We start from the raw sequence: 22,326 nt of genomic DNA, 5'->3' as shown, positions 1-22,326 counted from the left end.
CCCTGGGTATTCAGTCCCCTTTTTCCCCCCAGTCCAATGCCCCTGATTGTATTGAAAACTCTCAGTTTAGTGCAGATCAGTGAGTTGTTGGTGTGTATATTAACACTTTATATTAACAGCGTTTCTTGCTTTATATCAGTTTTAATGTCTCTTACTCTCTCTCTGGTGACAGAGTTGGGGATGATAACTGGAGGATTCTTTCCGCTAACGTAGCCGTAGCGCAGAAACACTTCTCCTTCAACCACCGGAGCACCATGATTATACCTGAGGGACACACATGTTTGGTCTCATTCACAGCTAAAAAATATATATTAATAATTTCACTGAAATTTTTTAGATCTGGATATCTTAACATGACACGTGTTTCTTCACCTGGCTGAGACCTTGAAGTGGAAACGGTTGAAGCTTCCATAGCTAATGTAGTTAGCTTTTGGTTCCACAAGGATGTAGCAACTGGGAAGAACTGACACAGAACAGTCAATAATTTACATTTTACACTTTCACATATATCTGATAAAGTAGTTTTCTTGTGTAGTTACCATATTCTTTCACTTCAAAGTCTGTTTTCGCTGTTGTTGTGAAATCATCAGAGTAAGAAGCTTCAATGGACCAAATCCCCAACCTGGAATCACATTAACAACATTACAAACAACCTGGAATCACATTAGCAATGCTACAACCTGGAATCACATTAACGATGTAGCAAAGCCTGGAATCACATTAACGATATAGACATCCTGGAATCACATTTGTGACATTACGAACAGCCTGGAATCACATTAACCATGTTACAAACAGCCTGGAATCAGAATGTGTATAGATTTTATTTTGCAGCTTGTAGTAGCTATAGGTTTGGTTTTTTAGGGTCTTACTTTGGTTTAATGGGGATCTTGAACGGGTTTTGCATTGATGGGATTCCATTGTTGATATCAAACATCTCCACAATGTCCACTGTGGATTGATCCGGGTCCTGTGGGAGACAAGTTCACTCATCTGAGATAACATTAACATGTCGTGATGTGTTGCTACACCCTGCTGGACCTGCAGGTCATTACACCCACCTTAAAGGTCAGAAACACGCTGCGATTGGCCGGCCTCAGCTCCTGGTTCAGGGAGAACGCCCTCACTTTAACTGGACAGACAGACACACACACACACACACACACACACACACACACACACACACACACACACACACACACACACACACACACACGCACGCACACACACACACACACACACACACACACACACACACACACACACGCGCGCACACACACACACACACACACACACACACACACACACACACATTGTAAAGACATTTTACTTTATTTTTTAAAGGTTTACTGTTAATGTGTGAGAATGTTTTATGTTTAGTTTCTTACATGTCTACACTGTATACCAGTGATACTCAACTTACAGAAAGGCTGCCGGGTGGCCCACAGACTAACTTACAATGAAAATACAGTAAATGTATTCACACTAAGAATTCTTTTTTGTACTTTGAATGTAAGTAAGGTGCCAGAGTGCATAAAAAAAGCATTATTATAGAGCTTGTTGTGAAAAAGTGCCAGGGGAGGATCCCTTAACAGAGGTTCCAGCTAAGCCCCGACGTGTCCTGCTGTGACTGAAATTTGCAAGATGAGCGAGGACAGCAAACAGCCAAAGGTTGAAAACAAAATGGACGGATGAATTTGCCTTTATGTTATTTGTTTAACTGGCCCCTGGCTTCCTGTCATTTAGCAAAAGTGGCCACCAGGAAAAGAAAGTTGAGTATCCCTGCTATACAGGCTTGTGCACAATTCAGAATTGAATTGAGAATGACTCCTAAATTCCAATTCAATTCTTGAATTTGAATTTATGTCAAAAACAGGATCTATAATTACAATTCGAATTAAAGGAAGCAGAATTGCAATTCAATAAAAATTCAAAGAAATTCATATACATCATTTCAGTGGTGTTTAACAATAGAGCTTTACAATATATGTCAGATATGATTGCATTACATATTCTATAAATGCTATTAGTTTGAACTACTTGTACAGATTACATTAACAGGAAATGTTTTCCCCCAGCAATGAATGTTAAAAGCTCTAGTCACAGAACAAATAATTAAGTTTGATTTATTGTAATTGTAATTGTAATTTTGTGGAACATGATGGAACATGACTCCATTTCCCAGAATGCTTTACTTTAACCAAGTATTTAAAATGGTTGCCAAACAATCTGAGGTGGACATTTGTTTGAAAGCTTCTTTTCTACACAATTTAATGGTCAACACTGGAGTTTTTAAGTTTCAGAAGTCCCTTACAACTTCAGATTACAAACATTTATAGATTTGACACCTGTAATAACAGCGACATGGAAAATAATAGCAGGCCTAAAAGGTCATCTGTACTAGTTCATTTTGAAGAACCAATTCCAACACAAACACCTGGAAACCACAGAGCCATATGCAAGCACTGCAGTGCTCCAGTCTGTGGCTCCATCAAAGCTACTTCAAATTTCAAAAGGCATCTACAAGTAAGTTAACAGACAGACAGTCCTTTATTTTGAAAACCATCTCTTGATGGTATTATGCTACTGATATTTGATATCATCAGTGTTGGGGTCACTACTCAAGAACGTGTAATACACATTATTCACTTTTAAAAAAAACAACCATAATGCATTACCTTACTTGTTATTCTCTATGGATAGTAACTCATTACTCTACTCGAGTGGTTCCCAACCTTTTTTCCTAGGCACTCCCCCTACTTATGTCTAAGAAAAGCTGAGCCCCCCCTCCGAAACTGAAGTTGAGGTAACTCTCGAGATAGAGCCTTACTTTCTTTTTTGATACAGAGGAGTTATCAGCACTTTTACGTTTCTCCGCCATGTTTCATTCATAAAATAGTGATGCCGTGGTGGCAGGACAAACGAGGATGATAGCAGCTAGCAGCTGACCTGATGACAGCAAGGGTCACAGGTTAAGAGGTCCCGGAGGTTTGGCCTACTAAGTAGCCTGCCTACAATTTAATGCAAGAACAAAAATATATAGTTTTTATACAGACTTTTGTATACATTATATATTCTAGTGTATTATCATAATTTGTTTAACATGTGCAAATATTTTTTTTTTACCTCAACCTCAAACCAGATAAAGACTTGCGCCCCCCCTGTGATCTCTGCCGCCCCCCTTAGGGGTCCCCGGACCCCAGGTTGGGAACCACTGCTCTACTCAACATTACTGTAGCGCAACACAGCAAGAGCCTGGCATATAGCTCATAAAGGGCTTAAACACACCTTCAACTCACAACACAACAGTAACAGTAACATTAATGTGTTACATTACTCAGTTACAGCCAAATGTGATTATATTATGGCATTACTTCATAAGGAGTTACCCCCAACACTGGATATCATATGTGTTTAAAAGCATGCAAGCACACTTTTTAACTTATTACTTATTGTAAATCAAGAAAACAATTCTTGTCAATTGTGGAATTAATAGAAATATTTGTTATCTTAAAGAGTGATCTATATTTTGGAACAAAATGTATGCAGGGTTGAGGAGTGACTAGTTACGTGTAATGAAATTATGTATTAAATTACAAAATTAATGTAATTGTATTTAGTTGTATTACTGAGGTAAAATGTGTAATTCAATTAGTTACTAATCAAATTAAAAGGAAATTGATTTGCATTGATGAAGTAATCCAAATAAAGTAATCCAAACCACATTTATAATGGGTAACTTATAAGAATAAGCAATTCAATTTCCAAAGTAACCTTTCTAATACTGAATGTATGTGGGATTCAACACTTTCTTTCTGTTGTGTGACTGTGTGGAATTTATTTGAATTGCCATGAATTTAATTCCACTTCCTGTCATTCCAATTCCAATTCAAATTCAACTTCCTGTGGGGCGGAGTCAATTCAATTCAAATTCCAATTCATGAATTGAATGGAGGCCAATTCTGAAATTCTGAATTTTGCACAAGCCTGCTGCTATATACTATATTTGACATAGGACTATAGTGCCGCTTGCCTGTTTGTTTTGGCTTCGATGAATTTGTACTTGAGTAGGTAAGTAAATGTAGTTTTACCATGGTCTGGGTGAATACTCGATTCTGATTGGCTGCAGGGTGTCCATAAAAAAGTGATGTAGGACACCTGCTACAGGAGTTCTGGTGAAACTGACTGTTAACTGTTCTAAATTATTGCGCTACATTAAATAAAGGAAATGTGGATCTGTTATTTCCAACTCGTCCTCTGAACACCACAGGATGGCGCTAACACACAAGCTGCAAGAAGTAAGTTATACTTCCCCTCTGGACTGACTTTGTTTCACAGAGAATAACGTTATCTCACATCCCGTTCACTGTTCAGGTCGCTTGCTACTTCAGGCTGCGCCGCTGCGGCCGACAGTAACGTTACACATCGCAGATCAAATTGTTCGTAAAAATCGTTATATTGTTTTGGGGACAATGACATGGCTGGATAGCTAGCTTGTCTTGTTGTTCAACATACTGTCAAATTATTTTTACTGTACAACTGTACACAATGTTATTGACTTTGGATCTTGCTAGCATAGTGTTAGCTTTCTGGCTCGTAGCTAAACTGAAGGGTTCTATCAGCTGAGCGGACTATAAATATATCTGGTTGCTAAGGGTGGCAAGTCGTATCCATTGACATATATAAAATGGACCAACAGATCCCGTTGCTCTGGACGGAAACCAGTGAAGGATATTAGAAGCACTTTTCCAGTGATGGCTGAGCGTTACTGCGCAGCCTCCAATTGAGAGAGACGACGTAGATGTGACGTGAGCAACCTGTCTGAAAGTTGGAAGTCTTCTGGTAGCTGTGCCAAGAGAAATCTCAATCATTCCCAATCTTGCAGAGACGGAGAGCGTAGGTATATGTAATGAGATAACATAGGCACAGGCTAATTATTGCTAACTAAAATGCTAGTTAACTTTAGTAATTAAACTTAAACAGCTAATGTGAGTCGAAACTGTCTGCGAGCTTCTCCTGTAATGTAGGGTAATTTCTCTACTATGCGACAGTAAGTCGCGTGGTTATGACACAATCGTTAGCCTATTTTTACAAAAACGCCTGCTACAGAGCCATAACATGAGGTACAAGGTAATGGAGCCTTTTATACATTGTCGTGTTTCTTTAGAAATTAACAATGGACAAATAGAGTCTTTAAACGCTTCAGATGTAAAGTTATTTGCTGTCAAAGTGGCGCCAAAATGAATGACAATCAATGGAATGCTAACGGGAGGTGATGGCTTGTTAGCATCAAAATGGCGCCATAGGAGCTACGCGTTCCGAGGAGAAGCTTACCCCCTTGGGCAAGTCCTATCCATAGACATATATAAAATGGACCAACACATCCCGTTGCTCTGGATGGAGACCAGTGAAGGATATTAGAATCACTTTTCCGGTGATGGCTGAGCATTACTGCGCAGCCTCCAACTGAGAGAGACGACGTAAATGTGACGTGAGCAACCTGTCTGAAAGTTGTAAGTCTTCTGGTAGCTGGGCCAAGAGAAATCTCAATCATTCCCAATCTTGCAGAGACGGAGAGCATAGGTATATGTAAGGGGATAACATAGGCACAGGCTAATTATTGCTAACTAAAATGCTAGTTAACATTAGTAATTAAACTTAAACAGCGACTGTAAGTCGAAACTGCCTGCAAGCTTCTCCTGTACTATACGATAATTCCTCTACTATGCAACAGTAAGTCGCGAGTTGATGGCTTGGTAGCATCAAAATGGCACCATAGGAGCTGCACGTTCCGGGGAGAGGCTTACCCCCTTGGTCGTATCTAAGGTCCTTCCTATTTCCTGGGGGAGTGAACAACGTTTGCATTGTATAAGAAGCTGATGGATGGGAATGATTGTTCCAGGTATTAGTCAAACTGTCAGGTGTAACCAGAGAAACAGAGTTATTGTTTGGATAAACTTTAGATTTTGATTGTAAAACAAATTAAACTAATGTTTTAAAAATATGTTATTTGGCAAGTGACCGTGGTATAAGCGGGTGAATGCTACGGTGGCCGACAGGGGCAAATGCCCTGCAACTTAAGAAAACACACGCAAATAGACAAAACACAAGCAAATTAAGAAAACAACTTCATTAATTTGACAACACATGCGCAGCATTCAGCAAACGCGCTGCAAATACCACAACACAACCAAATACATAAATGCACTGCAAATAAAAAACGATGCAAAAAGAAAAGCACGCAAACCCCGAAAAAAGAAGCGATGCAAAAAGAAAAACAACTTCATTAATTTGACAACACATGCGCAGCATTCAGCAAACGCACTGCAAATGCACACAACACAACCAAATACATAAACGCACTGCAAATACACACAACACAACCAAATAGATAAACGCGCTGCAAATATCACAACACAACCAAATAGATAAACGCGCTGCAAATATGAAACGATGCAAAAAGAAAAGCACACCAACCCCGAAAGCAAATGCAACAAAAAAACGCTGCATCCAGATTACACAACGGAAGTTCTCCAGGCCTCTAGAGGGAGCAGCTAAGTGGAACTGCTGGATTTTCGACCGTTATTAACCGATATTAAATTCATATTATTATTATTATTATTATTAATAACATAATATATTATTAATATACAGTCTATGCTCCCGTCTCATGCCCTCCCGGCTGGTGCCGTCCCCGAGCTTCGGATTTTCAAAATAAAAGCTTGCGTCTGGTCCGCTATGTGTTTGTACTTTGGTGTGTTGGGTGTTTGTGAACTAAACAGTACGGCAGTCATGCTGATGAATACAATAACTTTTTCAGCAGATGTCTTACTTACAACACGTTGGAGTTAGCAAAGCAGTTTTGTGTTTATATGTGCGGGCGGGATTTATTCAGTTTGATAAATCCCACGGTAAATTGGCTGGTTTACTAACAGGGAGGGACTATAAAAAAAAAAGAGCGAATTGCTCCACAATATGAATACAGATTGATCACTTATTTTGTTGGTAACCGTTGTTGTATAATCACAATATTAACCCTTGAGGAGGCCTACACTTCAGTAATTTCGGACCTTGAAATTAAACCCTCTCATGTGGCTTAAACAAACGTCAACGTTAAACGCTGATGCAGTTTTAAATGTTTTATCACCACGAGTTTACAGACGTCTCTGCTGATTGAGTATCAACTGTGACCTGAGCCGAGACACACCCACCAAACGAGAGAAAACAGATCTCAAACATAGATTTAATATTTACAGTCTATGCAGTTTCTCTCTCTCTCTCTCTCTCTCTCTCTCTCTCTCTCTCTCTTCCCGTGAGGTCGAAAAATCCAGCTGTTCCACTTAGCTGCTCCCTCTAGAGGCCTGGAGAACTTCCGTTGTGTAATCTGGATGCAGCGTTTTTTTGTTGCATTTGTTTTCTGGGTTGGTGTGCTTTTCTTTTTGCATCGTTTCATATTTGCAGTGCATTTATGTATTTGGTTGTGTTGTGTGTATTTGCAGTGCGTTTATGTATTTGGTTGTGTTGTGTGTATTTGCAGTGCGTTTATGTATTTGGTTGTGTTGTGGTATTTGCAGCGCGCTTGCTGAATGCTGCACATGTGTTGTCAAATTAATGAAGTTGTTTTCTTAATTTGCTTGTGTTTTGTCTATTTGCGTGTGTTTTCTTAAGTTGCAGGGCGTTTGCCCCTGTCGGCCACCGTAGAATGCCCTTCAAGGTGTCCACTGTCAGGTATTAATGGACGACGGCGAGGCATGAACCGTGGGGATTAACCCTTACTTACATTCCACCACAGACAAACAGTGATTCAACACTGGTGTGCAGTGGATTGTGGGACTCTTCTGTTATGTGGTTTTAAACTCTCACCGCTCTGATGGGGGGTGTACAGCGGTTTGTCTGTCTGGATAAACAGGAAGCCGTTGGTGCGGCTGATGGACACAGACACGTGCTGGTTGATCACTGTTGATTGGACGTGCAGAATCACATGACTCAGACTCTTATCCAGCTGACCTGGGTGCAGCTGGAGAGACAAACAGAAAGAGTTGATTAAAACCTCATCCTACGACTAGAAGGGCACTTCTAGCAGACCTCCGCCATGGCATGCCCTATCGCGAAATGTTAATAAAAGTGAAAAATAATTTGTGTATCCGCCCAGTGATTTGGATCTAAATGGGTTCTTCCTTGGCCCATGCTACACCCTTCTACCGAGTTTCATGAAAATTGGGTCAGTAGTTTTTCCATAATCCTGCTGACAAAAAAGAAAGTGAACCGAAAACATCTCACCTCCTTGGCGGTGGTGATGATTTCTGATAACTTTCAGCTCTGTGCATCATTAGGTCTAACCTGGACTTTGACGGCGGCCTGGTATTTGTTCAGGGTGTTCAGGGTCACGACTTCCCTAGCCAAAACCACATGATTTGGAGCCATGGAGGTCTTCAAGAACACGTAGACCGTCTCATCAGTCTCAAAACCAAACAACTGCAGCAACACCGTCTCCACAGCATCCAGACGCAATGAGAGAGGAGCTGTAATCAGATAGCTGAGGGAGGAGAACACACCTGGACTTCATTCATGTGATCAAACAGGAGACAGTCAGGAATCGTTCATTACACTAAAGCTATAGTGCATAGTTTCTGTTGCCCCCATGAGTAATTCTAGGTAATGACAACAAAACTCTGCGCTTCCACATGATACAAGCCTTCTGTGACCATCACCCCTTCTCCACGCAGTTTCTAGTCGCCAAGGGGGATACGGAGGATTAAAAAAACATGAAGGACTCTTCAGAAGAGGTAATTATCTTCACTCAAGTTTCTGTGTGCAAAAGTCGCCGCACGACACAATCTTCTGAACATAGCCATACTGAGAAATACAGAGAGAGTTGTGTGGAGCCGATAATCTTAATTAGCTTTGTAGCAATTCATTTGGCAATGACTTGAATGTAATGGATGTTCATTAATATCAAAAAGTTACGCACTAAAGCTTTAATCAAAGTGCAGTCACAGCAAGAAAGGTCTAAACCCTCAGAGTGTTTGCAAGGGCTCGAAATGTTCAGGCAGCACTTTGCGAAGACATATCACGTTACTTTGACAACGCCAAAACATATAGGCTTACAACTGTGGGATTGGGACTTTTTATTTTACATTTTGTGCTTCATTCTTGGCCATGAAAGTACTTTGGGGGCCGACTGCCTGATTTGAATTACTTCCAGGCTCCTGCCTCACAGACTGGACAAGGGGTAATTGTAACATGATCTGTCCAGCGCCACCTTCTGGACATACTGTCCTTATAAGGCTTGTTTTGCTTGGCCGATGTGAGACTGTGAACTAAAAAAGGAGGTTTCATTTTCACCCCCTGACCCACACAAAGTCTGTTCACACCTCTGCTCTGCACCACCAACAAACAGATGTTCGATTAAGGTGGAGATGTGTGGAGTACAGTGCAGGAGAATATTCTACAAAAACTGTTCATCTGACTTTTTCTGTTTTCTGTTCTGTTTTTAATATCTGCACGGTACTACACTTGCAAACAGATGTCAGCAAAGACTCACAAACTTTCCATCATATAGACCCTGACAGAGACGTAGAAACATTTGAGCTAAAGCATCATGTATACTTACCTGTTGGCAATAGTTGAGAATATTCTACACAAGCATATATCTGACTGACAAAAACACAAACTGCACTACAGCAGCAGTTACACAAACAGTCCTAATGCACTCTAAAATTGCGACAAGATAATTAGGCAGTGAATAATAATAATAATAATAATAATAATAATAATAATACTCACGATCTGGAATCGGCCTCCGTCCTCCAACAGAGACAACACACACACATCAGAAGGACACATACCTTCATCCTGACGGTGAGGCGAGAACACATACGCACACACTGACTGAGAAACTGAGTGACAGTGACAGAGAGTTAGATTTCATTAGTTATTTATTACCTCAACTATTGGCAAATACCTGTGAATTACCAGAAAACAGGACAGAGGGATCTTCTCTCTTTGTGTGTGTGTGTGTGTGTGTGTGTGTGTGTCAAAGGTGAGTTTACTCAGCCTGTGTTTTCTGATCTTACCCAACAGTGTTGACTCTGTTATCAGCTTATCAGTCAGTCGTCAAATCAGAAAGAAAAAATTCACATTTGGTGTTTTTTTTGTTTTCTCTTCACTCTGCAGTAAAAAACATAAATGATATGCATCAGGAACATTTTTAAGAACAGTTAGTACAGAACACTGCAGGTCTAACTACACTGACAGGCTGCAGAGTTCATTACAGCCACAATAAAACTACATCCTGATGATTTATCTTAATAGCAGTGGAGCTAAAGTACGCCCTGAGGGTGGCGCTAGATGAAAAGATCACAGTCATCAACATTTAAAGAGTTCATCATCCTAGAGGTAAGGCGCGTAGTTTCTGTCGCCCCCATGAGGAATTCTACATGATCCAAGCATTTGGTGATCGCGCACAACCCCCCACCCCCTCCTCCACACGGTTGCTAGTAGAGTTTATCCCGTCAAATCAAGGACGATAATGAACTCTTCAGAAGAGGTAATTATCTTGTAATTGTTATGTCCTCTTCGTCTCCAAAGCTGAACGCTGCTGTTGTGCTTTCTCAGGGGTGACCAAACCCATCACTCAAAATTCTGCGCACGAATGTCGCTGGACGACACCATTTTGTAAACATAGCCATACTGAGAAATACAGAGAGAGTTGTGTGGAACTGATAGACGTCATTAGCTTTGTAGCAACTCAATTGGCAATGGCTTGAATGTAACAGACGTTCATAAAATAGTTGTGCACTATAGCTTTAAAAACACTTAAAGCTGCATTTGTTTATTTTTTGGGCTCTGGGGGGCAGCAGAGAAAACTGTACACACATCTCACATATTATTAGCTTGATGCTAACATTTTTGCAAATATCTACCTTTTCCACATCCAGTAGACACTAAGCAACATGGTCATCATGCTTTTGTTCCTGCTAAAATAAAGTTAGAAAAACAAATTGAGATCATGTCAGTGGGAGAAGTATTCACAACTTTTACTAAAGTAGCAATGACACAATTGAAAAATACTTTGTTAAAAGCAAAACTACAGATATTATTAGTAAAATGTACTTAAAGTATAAAATAAAAGTCCTCAGTATGCAGCCAAAATGGGCTGTTTTAAATTATTACATTTTAGATATTATATATTACACTATTATTATCATAGATGCATTAACCGGCTGCAGAAGAGCACATTTAACTTATTTTATTTACTGCATAACAATGTGTTGTATTTTATAATTGTATATGTTCATTGGCCCTTCATTTACAGTACCAGGTAACCAGTAACTAAATAAATGTAGTGGACTAAAAAAGAATATTTTCCTCTGAGATGTAGTGAAGTAGAAGTATTAGTAGCATCAAATTAAAATACTTAAGTACAAATACCTCAAAATTGTACTACGCCTACTGCGTGAAAGCTGTATGTATAGTACACAGACTTACAGACATGAGCAGAGCAAAGGTTAAAGGTGAAGTAATACTTTATTAGGAGTATATAGGCTCAAATACAATGTCCTTTATAGAAGTCAACATACGGTACTTCATATACCAATACATGTCATATATGACCTTATACATATACAGAGATAAAGTGACAGTTGAATTATATTCTAGGCATAAAGTACATCTCATGTTTTTTATTCACATTCTTTTTTTTGACAGTTTATTTACATCACATGAAGAGAACAGTCCGAGTTAAAGGGACTCATCAACTCTTAGTTTCTCATTACTTAACAACATATTTATACAGAAATCAGGGAACAAATCATGTAGAAACATTTACAAGATTAGAAACTTAGGTTCTAATATTTTCGACTGAACCTGCCTGAGACCTAATTTGAGTCTCAAACCATAGCTTACCAACAATAAACATGAACTAATATAATAATAATAATAATAATAATAATAATAATAATAATAATAATAATAATAATAATAATAATAATAATAATAAAAGCAAATATTTTAGGCTTTGCCAAATTTAATAAGTGATGAGCTTTTTTAAATGAATCTGCTGAGTTTGTAGTAGATTTACTGGTTGGTCAGTAAAAAGGTGCCAACATTGTTCACTTCTGCTAACATATTAGCATGCAGCTTACATTGAGTCCCAAAAGAAGATTGTTTTTAATATCATGTGTACATGAGATAAAAAATCTTTTTTGGACTTTGGTGCTTTGTACCATACTATTCCTAACATGGTGCAGCACCATGCATAGCACCACTCAAGCTAATATAGAATAAAAAAAATAGTGCTTAAACCTCTTTGGAGTTAGTAGCCTATTACTCCACATAGTTTATGCTAAGTGTTAGCATTAAGCTGACTATCACTTTTCATTTCAGTTTTTCACAAGGTTTTCAATCACCAAGGTGTGTGCTAAAGTGCTAGCTTTGATGCTAATACAATTCAACATGTTAAAGTGAGAGCATGGCCCGATGCTACTCAAAAAGGGACACAAACATTGACACAATTCTGTGACCTCACTCAATATGGTGCAAGCTAACATTAAGCTAACATTAAGCCCAGGTCACACAGAAAGTGTCACAGCAAAGTTTATCCTTGTGTTCTTCTGCAACAATGTTGTGTTATCTTGGTGACGTTGTGGCTACAGGTGGCTAATAGCACAATCATTTTACACAATTTAGTCAACAGTCATATTACTAGCATGAACTTCTCACTGTGTGTAAACCAGGTTTGTACTCTGGAGCAGCTTCAATAAAGTGAGCTATAAACAAAACAGGTAGTCGGCTACGATACTTTAGCTTTCCCCATTTTGGACTCTTTGGCGCTGCGTTCCCTCAAATGTCAGCTCTGTCAAGACAGTATGCTAATTATCATGAATTTGTGAATCAAAGTTCACCAAAGTCACCAAGATTTTTCTACATACTTTTAAATACAGGTGTGATGGGCATTTTACCAAATACATGCCAAAGTGTTGAGGCCTTGATATCCTTGAGTTATGAAGGCTGATTTGTCTGTACTACATACATGTTCACACCTGCAGTTGGTGAATATAAATCCTGACAGCTATGTAGACACAGAAACTATATATTGAGCTTTAGCATCATGTATGCTTAGCTGTTAGCATGGGAATAACTGGATGTTTCTGTAAACTGATCAACAGGACGATCTACCAGAAACTCAGAGGATTCCTGTCAAGGAGCCTCAGTGCTCAGACTGTAACGCCTCTTGGTTTTCAACACACACACCTTTAACAGAGAACCATTTGCATGCAAACCAAAGCACGACATCATCTTCTCACAGATACATGATTTATACTGGAGTCACAGGCTAACACTGTGTCCCATCATGCAACTGTTTTATGAATCATTATCAGAGTGTCTCTTAAACTCTTAATTAAGAACTGTTTGTGTGTGTGTCTATGCTTATCTAAGTGTGTCTGTTATCTAATAAATGTGTGTGTGTGCATGCATATAATGTACAAACATCCTCTGTCTGGATAGTGTTCAGTTTACTTCTGATCAATCTGATTGATTTGATGTTTAAAGAATGTAACTTGTCATCTAGCTAACAGCCGTCTAGTTGTTGGAGAGTGGAGTTTTCTTTGGAAATGATTACCCAGGTAGCTCAAATCCAAGTCCAACAGTGCCCTGAATATGGTGCCTCTGCATCTGCATCTGAAGCACCAAACCCCATTGAATCAATATGCTGAAAATTGATTTGAAGTGTTTTGTTAACATCTGCCGGCCAGAATTCAGTATCACATTATTTAAGATTGAAAGTCAGAATATAAGTGAGCTCACTGCTGTTTTGTTCTAGAAAGTCAACTAACAACTCAGCTTTTAAATATTTGTGGCAGATTGGAAAGCATATCCTCATTTGAGGTGATTTCTGGCATGTTGATACAAAGCAACACATTTTTGATGTAATAGTTCTGCTCTGAACGGTCAATACTATGTATTGTGTTTCTAGCGTAACAATACTATCTGAAAACGACTGGTCCTGCATGATGATTTGCCAAAATCAGCCAAAGTAACCTGGTCTGATTTTGTGTTCTGACTCTGGCCAAAAGCTGGAGTGAGAGCCACTAACAGGAGCCTCTTGTCAGAATTGGGCTACCAGAACACAGCCAAATGTGCCGACACTTAGCCGCAATTGGACCGATTCACCTAGCTACCAGGGTAACTTCCAGTCATGTTCTTCAATGATGGTGATACACCTTTCTGTCTTATTTTGTCCAAATATTTTTTAAGTTAAAAGAGGTTTCTGTTTATCTGTCTGTCTGTAATTTGGTGCGTCTGTCTGTCTGTCTACCCCCTATCACAGCACCATGGTGGGTACATGGTGAACCAGTGATGCTGGATGAGGCATGGTGGTCAGCTGTGGTGGGTGAGGAGGAGGTGAGTGAGTTGTGTGAGCAGCGTGCAACACCACGCTTCCCACCGCAGCGCTGGCGTCTCCTGTGGGCCGGTGCCTGGCACTCTTCTGGTGCGCCCTCAGGCCGGCCAGCTGCGAGTACGCCGACTGGCAGACGTGGCACTTGTACGGGCGCTCACCGGTGTGCAGCCGGACATGGTTTCTCAGCGTGGATGACTGGCTGAATCGGCGGTTGCAGAAGCGGCAGACAAACGGTTTGTCCAGCGTGTGGATGCGCATGTGGGAGCGCAGGTTGCTGCGGGAGTTGAAGCCGCGGTGGCAGATGACGCAACGCATGCGGCCCAGACTGGAGGAGGAGGAAGAGGAGGAAGAAGAGGAGGAGGAGGAGGAGGAAGAGGAGCCTTCACAGGTGTGGAAATCATCTGAGGAGGAGGAGAAACGATTCAGACTGATGCCACACTAAAACTGCATTTTGATGTTGTATCGAGGCCTGATAGGCTATTAATGCTGATTAAACAGCCTTGCTAGAAAATGTAATGGTTTATTCTATCAGCTGAATGTATGGAAGCAAAATGCAGTTATATGTGTCAATCTGTCCCTCTCAGGTCTGTTTAGTTTATTTGCTTCAGTTTCAAATTTGTCGATATATTCACAGATCAATAACCAACAATCTTTACCGGTTTTGGTCTTCTTGCTCTGTTCTTCGTCTCCTCCAGGAATTCCAGGGATTCCCAGGAAGGTGTTGTGGGAGTTTCCGTACCAGACCAGCAGCTCCTGATCCGGAGGGATTGTCTGAGGAGAAATACATGGAGGTTAATCATTTGTCAGTCACTGGAGGAGGACATTTTCGGACATTTTCCTGTCTTTACACCAAAATGACAAATACATATGTAGGTATAATTTATGGTATGAATGGTGATTCATATGCATAATGCACTCTGTTAGAAGACCTGAAATGGAAACTTATGACGTGTAGTTCAGATCTGGGAGTTAAAATCATAGGAGGAACACTGGATTTAGTCTGAACTCTTTCAGCCAGCAGAGGGCGACACACACCTGAACTCTTCTTAATGCGTCTGCTCAGCTGCTAAAGAAGATGACTCGGTTTACTCAAAAAATCTCTGCATCTTTTTCACCTTCATGTTTTGTTTGCATCTTTATGGGTCTTGGATTTCTTGGTTTTACTTGAATTGTGTCTTTAATTCTTAAATTCCTGGAATTGATTTTAATTCTGCTTTATTGAATGTCTTTTGTTGTCTAAAGGCTGGATTTCATGTTTAATTCATGTAATGTATAAAGCACATTTCGGAAACTGCTCTAGAAATAAATTACATTATATTATATAAAATGAAATATGAACAGGATTTTTTCCTATCTGCAGGCACTGGCATTAGGCTATACATACCTTAAAATACCTGCAGCATCCTGTAACCTGGTTCTCCTCATAATGTTTAACTGTTGAGACCATAGTGTCTTTGGTTTGAGGTTCTTGTGGCGTTTCAGATATACATCAGTCAGCTGTTGTTAGACACCAATGGTGGAATGTAGCCAAGTACATTTACTCAAGTACTTAAGTAGAAATTTTAGGTAACTGTAGGCTAAATATTTTACTTTTACTACACCACATCTGTCTGACAGCTTTAGTAACTTTTCAGATGACAGTTTTTTTTTTTTTCCCCTTCCTGTCCAGTGAAAAACCATGTATCTCCAGATGTGTTGAGGTTGAATGTTTGTTATAAACTGAAAGATGACGTGTTCCTTTATGTTAAATGCTAAATCATCTAAATAAAGTCTTTAAAAAGCATCTTGGATCAGCTGGAAAATGCATCGTCACAAAGCTGAAAACAGGGCTGTTTTTCTGACACCATGAAAAGTTGACTTTTAAGAGATACATGGTTCTCACAGGACAGTGACGCTAAAAATGTGATAATCTTACAGAAGATGATGCATTGCTAAACTACCCAACAGCATATAAAGGCGTTAAAATCAGCTCAAACTTAAACATCTACAGCAGTAAAATGCAACATACATTAATGCAGCAGTAATATTAATCCAGAAACATCAGGTATAATAGGAAACACTGACCAGGAACATTTTACTTTTTTTGATGATCAATCAGGACTTTACTTGTAGTGGAATATTATTACAGTGTGGTATTAGTACTTTTACTGAAGTAAAGGATCTACTTCTTCCACCACTGTTAGACAGACAACTATAGAAGAAGTGGAGTTGATATGATAGGCGTACATGCCGACGGTGATGCGTTCACTGACCTCCACAGCCTTGTAGAAGATGCTGCTGCCGATCTGAACCACCTCCAGGTTCTGCTCCTGCTCGTTCCTCGCACACTTAATGTAAGTCATCCAGCTCCTCTGGTCCTCCTGACTCGCATCGATGAAATACCTGACCGTCCCGTCCTCGTTAAACACCTGAGAGGGAGGAGAAAACATGGCCTATTATATCGAGTTATATTTATAACTGTTTTCTGGTTGTTTTATTATCCAAGAGTTCAATAATTTGTCCCTCAGCTAGACACTGTGCCAGTGAGTAAGATGCAGATTGTTGGCTAGTTACCTACAGTAGTTAGTAGTTAAACGTACTATAATGTTTTTCTGCCACTAGGAGTCTCTTAAAATTGAAAACTATGGATGTAAACACGGACTTTTGATGAAGTTGTGAAGTCGCATGGGATCATGGGAGTTGTTGTCTTCATTGTTAACCACCAATAATCTATTAAAGTTTTATTCACATTACATTTGGTAACCGGGGCTGCGTTATTATGGAACCCACGCAACTTCTAGGCAAGACCCGCCCTTCAATAGCATTCACACACTACTATTGGCCAGGCGTCCATGTTTATGCAAGGTAACGTAACCCGATTTGTACAGGTCCTATGACCAATCGGCTATCCTAACCTTTACCACTCGAGGTCAATGCCTAACCCCAACCAATCAAGGTTCTTCGTAGGGCAGGACTTGCCTAGAAGTTACGTGGGATCCATTATAACACACCGGGGGAGCCCTAGCTGGCTAATTTAGCATTATATTTATCGACTACCCAATCAGCTAAAGTTATGTGGCAAAAGGTATCGTGGGGGTAGCCCAGTGCTGTTAACCATGGTTTAAACAATCATACAAAAAATAACTTATAGCATGCATTAACATGAGCCACTTGTCAACGTAGCATCGCAATAAGCTGGATCGATATTGAAATATCATATCAAATTAAGTCTCTACTGTATTACTGGATTGCAAAGTGGCATGCAATTAATGACAAAATACTGTACTACTGCTACTGAGTATAATTGTAACATTGTATGATTTACAGTTCTCTGACCAGCTGGCGTTTCTTGTCTTTTGATGGAAGTTAGAGCAAGAGGGGTCAAAGGTTATATGAAACCATTAAAAAGCGACCAAACGACACGCTCTGTGTCATTAATTAAAATTATAGATTTATCTGGGTTTGAACATTGTTGGAAACTTTTGGGATACTGTAAGTACACAACTAAAGACATGTATGCAGAAATATTACATATAATATCTTTAATCAATCAGTCAGTTATTTAATTAGCTAGCACTTAGCAATCAGTAAGTCAGGTAGTCTGGTGGTTAGTTAGCAAACTAACAGACAGCAAGTAAGTTGGTCAGTTAATTAGCAAGCTAGCTGGCTAGCAATCAGTCAGTTAGTTACAGGTAGCTGGTTAGCTACAGGAGCTAATTACAGATTTACAATCACTTAGCCAGCCATAGATAGCTGACTGAATAGCAATCAGGTGGCTACGATGTGTAAAAAGTTAGTCAGTTTATTAGTTAACTAGCTTTCAGTTAGCAAGATGGTTGGTTAGAAGGTTAGAAAGCAAGCTAGCTAGCTAACAATTAGTCATATAGTCAATATAAGTCGATATACATGTAAATGTTGGTAAATGTAAATATTAAAGGTGCAGTAGTTAAGACTTATAAAACTAACTTTCTGTCATATTTGCTGAAACTGATCCTATGTTCTAGTAGAACTACATGAAGGAGGTAATTTAAAAAAAAAAATCTGGCTCCTCTGGCACCACCTACAGCCTGTAGTGCGATTTGCAAAAATCCACAGCTCCCTGTTCAGATGCACCAAAAAGGGCCAGGGGGGGGGGGGGGTGTCTAACTGCATGTCAATGACTGCACATGCACACATTCTCCCTCGTGGGGGGAGGGGCTTAGGAGACTGGGCTTTAGCGGAAAGGGGGGAGGGACTGAGAAGTTGTCGATGTTCAAATATTTTGGCTAAGTCCTGGATCTTCACAATCCTACCTACAGCACCTTTAATATTGAGTTACAGCAAACTTTGTTTACCTCCCACATGAGGTTGTTGTTCTTGTACAGGTCGATGTGTTCAGGTGAGATGAGGCGTCCGGTGAAAGGTCCCATCTCTGTTCCAGCTTTAATCCATGTTTTAGAGAAAATACCCAAACCTTCTCCTGAAATACAGCAGAGACACACTACTGTTACTGCAGGAATATATACTGTATAACCTACATATACACATGCCAACATTTACAGTGTAAAAACCAAACACCCGAACAGGAGCTATACATTCATACAACACACACACCTCTGACATTACAGAAAGAAGTTAGCTGTAGTGAAGTCAGTTTCTTCAGCTTTCTTTCATATTTTAAATGTTTTGTCCCCTTCAGTTCATTTTATCTCTGACTGACACTGAAGGGAAATGCTTTGTAGGCTGGACTCAGACCAGTTATCACTCTGAAATCTTATTTCTTTATTATTCATATTTAGTGGATCAATGCACATTTTAGCCGGAGGTAAATGTTTGCAGCACCCATAGCTAGATGAAGACGAGCTTTTATACAAAGACACTCCTCAACAGGTGTTCATGAGGAGACAAAGCTTTAGAAGTTCAGAGTGACAGGTGAGATGATGTGAGGCATGAAGGTAAAAAGTCAGAGAAAGCAGATTAAAATGAAGAGTTATTCATATGAACAAGTATCCTAATTAAATAGCCTACGCTACATTTGGTTTTTAATTTTCATGCTAAATAACAAGAAAGACAGATGATGTGTTAGTTCGAAATACAAAAGAGGGACAGTTTACCTGGGACTGAACTCTGAGCGATGATCACCTCACTGGGTAAAACCAGGCTGGACAACTTCTGGACCTCTGAACACAACATTAAAATACATGTATTGATTTGCACGCCTAGCATTATTTGACATTATTTTGTACTCTTAAAAAACTAAACTCTGATGAGTGAAATCAGAAAACTAGAAGTGACAATAAAAAAAAATGATTTGTTGAACTCAGTATGGGCTACATTTTTACAGATTTAACAGTGAGTCGGGTGAGCTGCAGCCTTGTTCTCTGTGTTTTATTGGAAAAGGACATGATGTTCGCGATGTTGCAAAGCTGAAGTTTCCCACAAGCAGTGACAGCAGCATGAAACTGAGCCTTGGCAAAGGGAAAAAGAAGGTTAAATGCTCTTTTTTTCTCCTTCAATAGCCGCATTATGTCTACACAACTCCCCCCTGCTGCCCACTGAGCCGCGGGGGGCGGGTGGGGGGGAGAAATCTTAATTCTTGACGGCTTTTAGATGGACAGACTTTATGTATAGGCTACAAGAGAGGAAAAAGAAGAAGAGGAGAAGAAGAGTCTGAGATCCCGGACAGGGTAACTAAAATGGAAAAATAGGCCTACAATAAATAAAATGATAGGCTATAGGAGATCAAAATAAAAATACAAAGAGGAACATAGAAATGTCACAACCTGTTTCACGCTCAGGGCGGAGCGTGAAACAGGTTTTGACATAAAGGAGAAAAGAGATTTAAATGACGATAAAAGTAGAAGATTATCCGAATTTAAAATTAGAAAAGAAGAAAAGAAAAAAAACTCATAAATGCCACGGGGAGAAATTTCAGCGGATTCCGTTCACACGACGGAGAAAACGGATTTAAATTCCGGCAAAGGGAAATAATAAACCAGAAATAATCATTTACGAATGAAACGGGAGGATCATGAGTCCGGGTTCAAGCTCTTACGGCTTCTTTAAAATTGTTCCTAACGAAGTTGACCGAAAACGGAAACGAATTTCACAATAAAATGTATTTAAAATAAAAAAAGAAACATGAATAAAAGACAAAAAAAGGCCGCGATTGAAGCTTAGTTTTGTTCAAAGATTTGAGCTTCAAAAGCGCAGACAGCACATTTACAAATGATTTATTAACATTAGCGACAAGTTCGGACATTCTCATGAACGATCAACAGGTGGCCGCTAAATGAATTGATAACCCTAATTCATTATTGGGGTTTTAATGATTTTGTAGAGATTGGCCGGTGGCTCGCAGATAAAGACATTCAATCTGACCCGTCACACGCCGAGTTCACCGCGTTCAAACGGTTTGATCGGTTATTGATGAGGTTCATAGTATAGCCTAGGCTATAGACTAATTATTTCATTTAGGCTATATATATATGAATCATATAAATCAACGTTGTATTGGCAGGTGAAACTCTCAACTAATTTTACACGTTTGTCAGACTTTAAACTTTTACAACAACAATAGGCTATTGATTATTGTAGCCTAATGCAGAAACACATCAGCATGTTAATGTTTTCGCAGGTCAATGTGATCATTTTATCGTTATGGGGCTATTGTTCGGTATGCTATAGTTTAAGATACAGCCTAACAATGCTTCATATTTTGTAAGATGATAGAGGCTATTTGCTTGGGAGAAAAACCTTAATCAGCAACAACAAAAACTTACAAAATGAGGTAAAATAAAAATAGCTAGCCTAAATTTCCCTCTGAAATAAAGAAAGTGGCAAAAATAAAAGTCCTTTGTTACTTCTATCATCAGTCTAAAGCTCATCAGTCTCATAATGATAACATTAAGATAAAAACAACTAAATATTGATACGATAAGATCGTAGGCTATATGACTTCATTGATCCCACGCAAGTGATGAAGATAATAAAATAGGCCTACAACTGTTTAGGAGCTAAATTTAAGCGTCAGTCTCCTGAAACTGGAGGATTAGAACATGACTTTATTATTAAAGGATATTTAAGGTGTGACGGTTAATTTGATTGGTTAATTGAAGTGTCGTTACTGACCTCCGGAGAAGGACTGCGCGAGCACCTCAGCGGTGAACGCGGTCTTGGGGCTCGCGCTCGGGGTGGTGCGGTCCTCGTGCTGCAGGTGATGCTGGTGCGGGAGATGGTGGTGCTGCTCGCCCAGCACGTGCCTCCAACGGCCGTACAGGAAGCTGTGCAGGATGTCCGAGGTGATGATGTCCGCCAGGGAGAGCGGCTGGTGCGGCTTGAAGCCCGACTTCAGGCCCAGCGAGGAGCCGGGCAACACGGAGCCCATGGCCGGACGGGAAGGAGCCGGGGGCGGGCAGAAGCTGCAGCAAGAGCCGGTGTCAGGGGACCGGAGAGGGGGAAAAAAAGCCCTTCAGGTGAACAAAACTTTAAAAAAATCCAAACAAGTGTCAGAGTCTTGCTGGAATTAAAGCTCCACTTGTTGTTTTTTCCTTCTATTTCAATACAATTTGTTAATGTGTTAAAGTGTTAATAGAAGTTAGGAGTGCTGCCGGTCACAAAGTGAGTGGGTCTATATACACCCTGTCTGTCTGTTGGTCTGTCTGTAATGGGCTGTAATCAGCTCCTCCAACATTTCTTTAAAGAGAGGAGGGAGGAGAGTCTGTGTGTGTGTGTGTGTGTGTGTGTGTGTGTGTGTGTGTGTGTGTGTGTGTGTGTGTGTGTGTGTGTGTGTGTGTGTGTGTGTGTGTGTGTGTGTCCTCCACACGCTGTTGGCTCCGTTTACAGCTCCGGCTCGTGATACCCTAGAGACACTCAATTAGGATTTAATGAGAAAACAACAACAACAGAACAGAGAGCAGCAGTTAGAGACCTGTTTTCTGCTCAATGTTTTCTGACTATACTCT

At 39.9% G+C, this 22,326-nt stretch overlaps 2 protein-coding genes and 1 long non-coding RNA gene across 6 annotated transcripts in view; 1 reads left to right on the top strand and 2 right to left on the bottom strand.

Moving 5' to 3' along the window:
- Positions 1–9,938, bottom strand: part of c5 (complement component 5) — a 42,241-nt gene extending 32,303 nt beyond the window's left edge. For all 3 annotated transcript variants that reach the window (XM_031302141.2, XM_031302142.2, XM_035998903.1), the window contains exons 1-8: positions 9,787–9,938; positions 8,341–8,536; positions 7,864–8,017; positions 1,062–1,132; positions 873–970; positions 540–622; positions 373–463; positions 156–264 (exon numbers count right to left, since the gene is read on the bottom strand). In XM_031302141.2, the coding sequence (XP_031158001.1) occupies positions 156–264; positions 373–463; positions 540–622; positions 873–970; positions 1,062–1,132; positions 7,864–8,017; positions 8,341–8,536; positions 9,787–9,878 (894 nt within the window). In that variant the 5' untranslated portion in view covers positions 9,879–9,938. The remainder of the gene's footprint in view (positions 1–155; positions 265–372; positions 464–539; positions 623–872; positions 971–1,061; positions 1,133–7,863; positions 8,018–8,340; positions 8,537–9,786) is intronic.
- On the top strand, positions 8,522–14,431 carry LOC116051653. Its single transcript, XR_004105398.1, has 3 exons — positions 8,522–8,619; positions 10,404–10,549; positions 14,333–14,431. It is a non-coding gene; the product is annotated as an uncharacterized LOC116051653 (long non-coding RNA).
- On the bottom strand, positions 11,960–21,991 carry prdm12b (PR domain containing 12b). 2 transcript variants are annotated; one of them, XR_004896690.1, is made up of 7 exons: positions 21,494–21,991; positions 19,477–19,542; positions 18,718–18,842; positions 16,657–16,812; positions 15,061–15,175; positions 12,825–14,805; positions 11,960–12,483 (listed from the first exon to the last, which is right to left on the bottom strand). XR_004896690.1 is itself a non-coding variant. In XM_031302180.2 (6 exons), exons 1-6 carry the CDS (start codon positions 21,747–21,749, stop codon positions 14,327–14,329), a joined length of 1,197 nt encoding a protein of 398 aa, XP_031158040.1. In that variant the 5' UTR covers positions 21,750–21,991; the 3' UTR covers positions 11,960–14,326. The 2 variants fall into 2 exon arrangements, 1 of the variants encoding a protein (XP_031158040.1); XM_031302180.2 differs by having other exon boundaries at positions 11,960–14,805.
- Positions 21,992–22,326: the final 335 nt, after the last annotated feature.

This window comes from Sander lucioperca, chromosome 2 (genome assembly GCF_008315115.2).
Source record: "Sander lucioperca isolate FBNREF2018 chromosome 2, SLUC_FBN_1.2, whole genome shotgun sequence".
NCBI classification, from domain to species: Eukaryota; Metazoa; Chordata; class Actinopteri; order Perciformes; family Percidae; genus Sander; species Sander lucioperca.
This window is presented reverse-complemented; position numbering and strand designations above follow the sequence as displayed.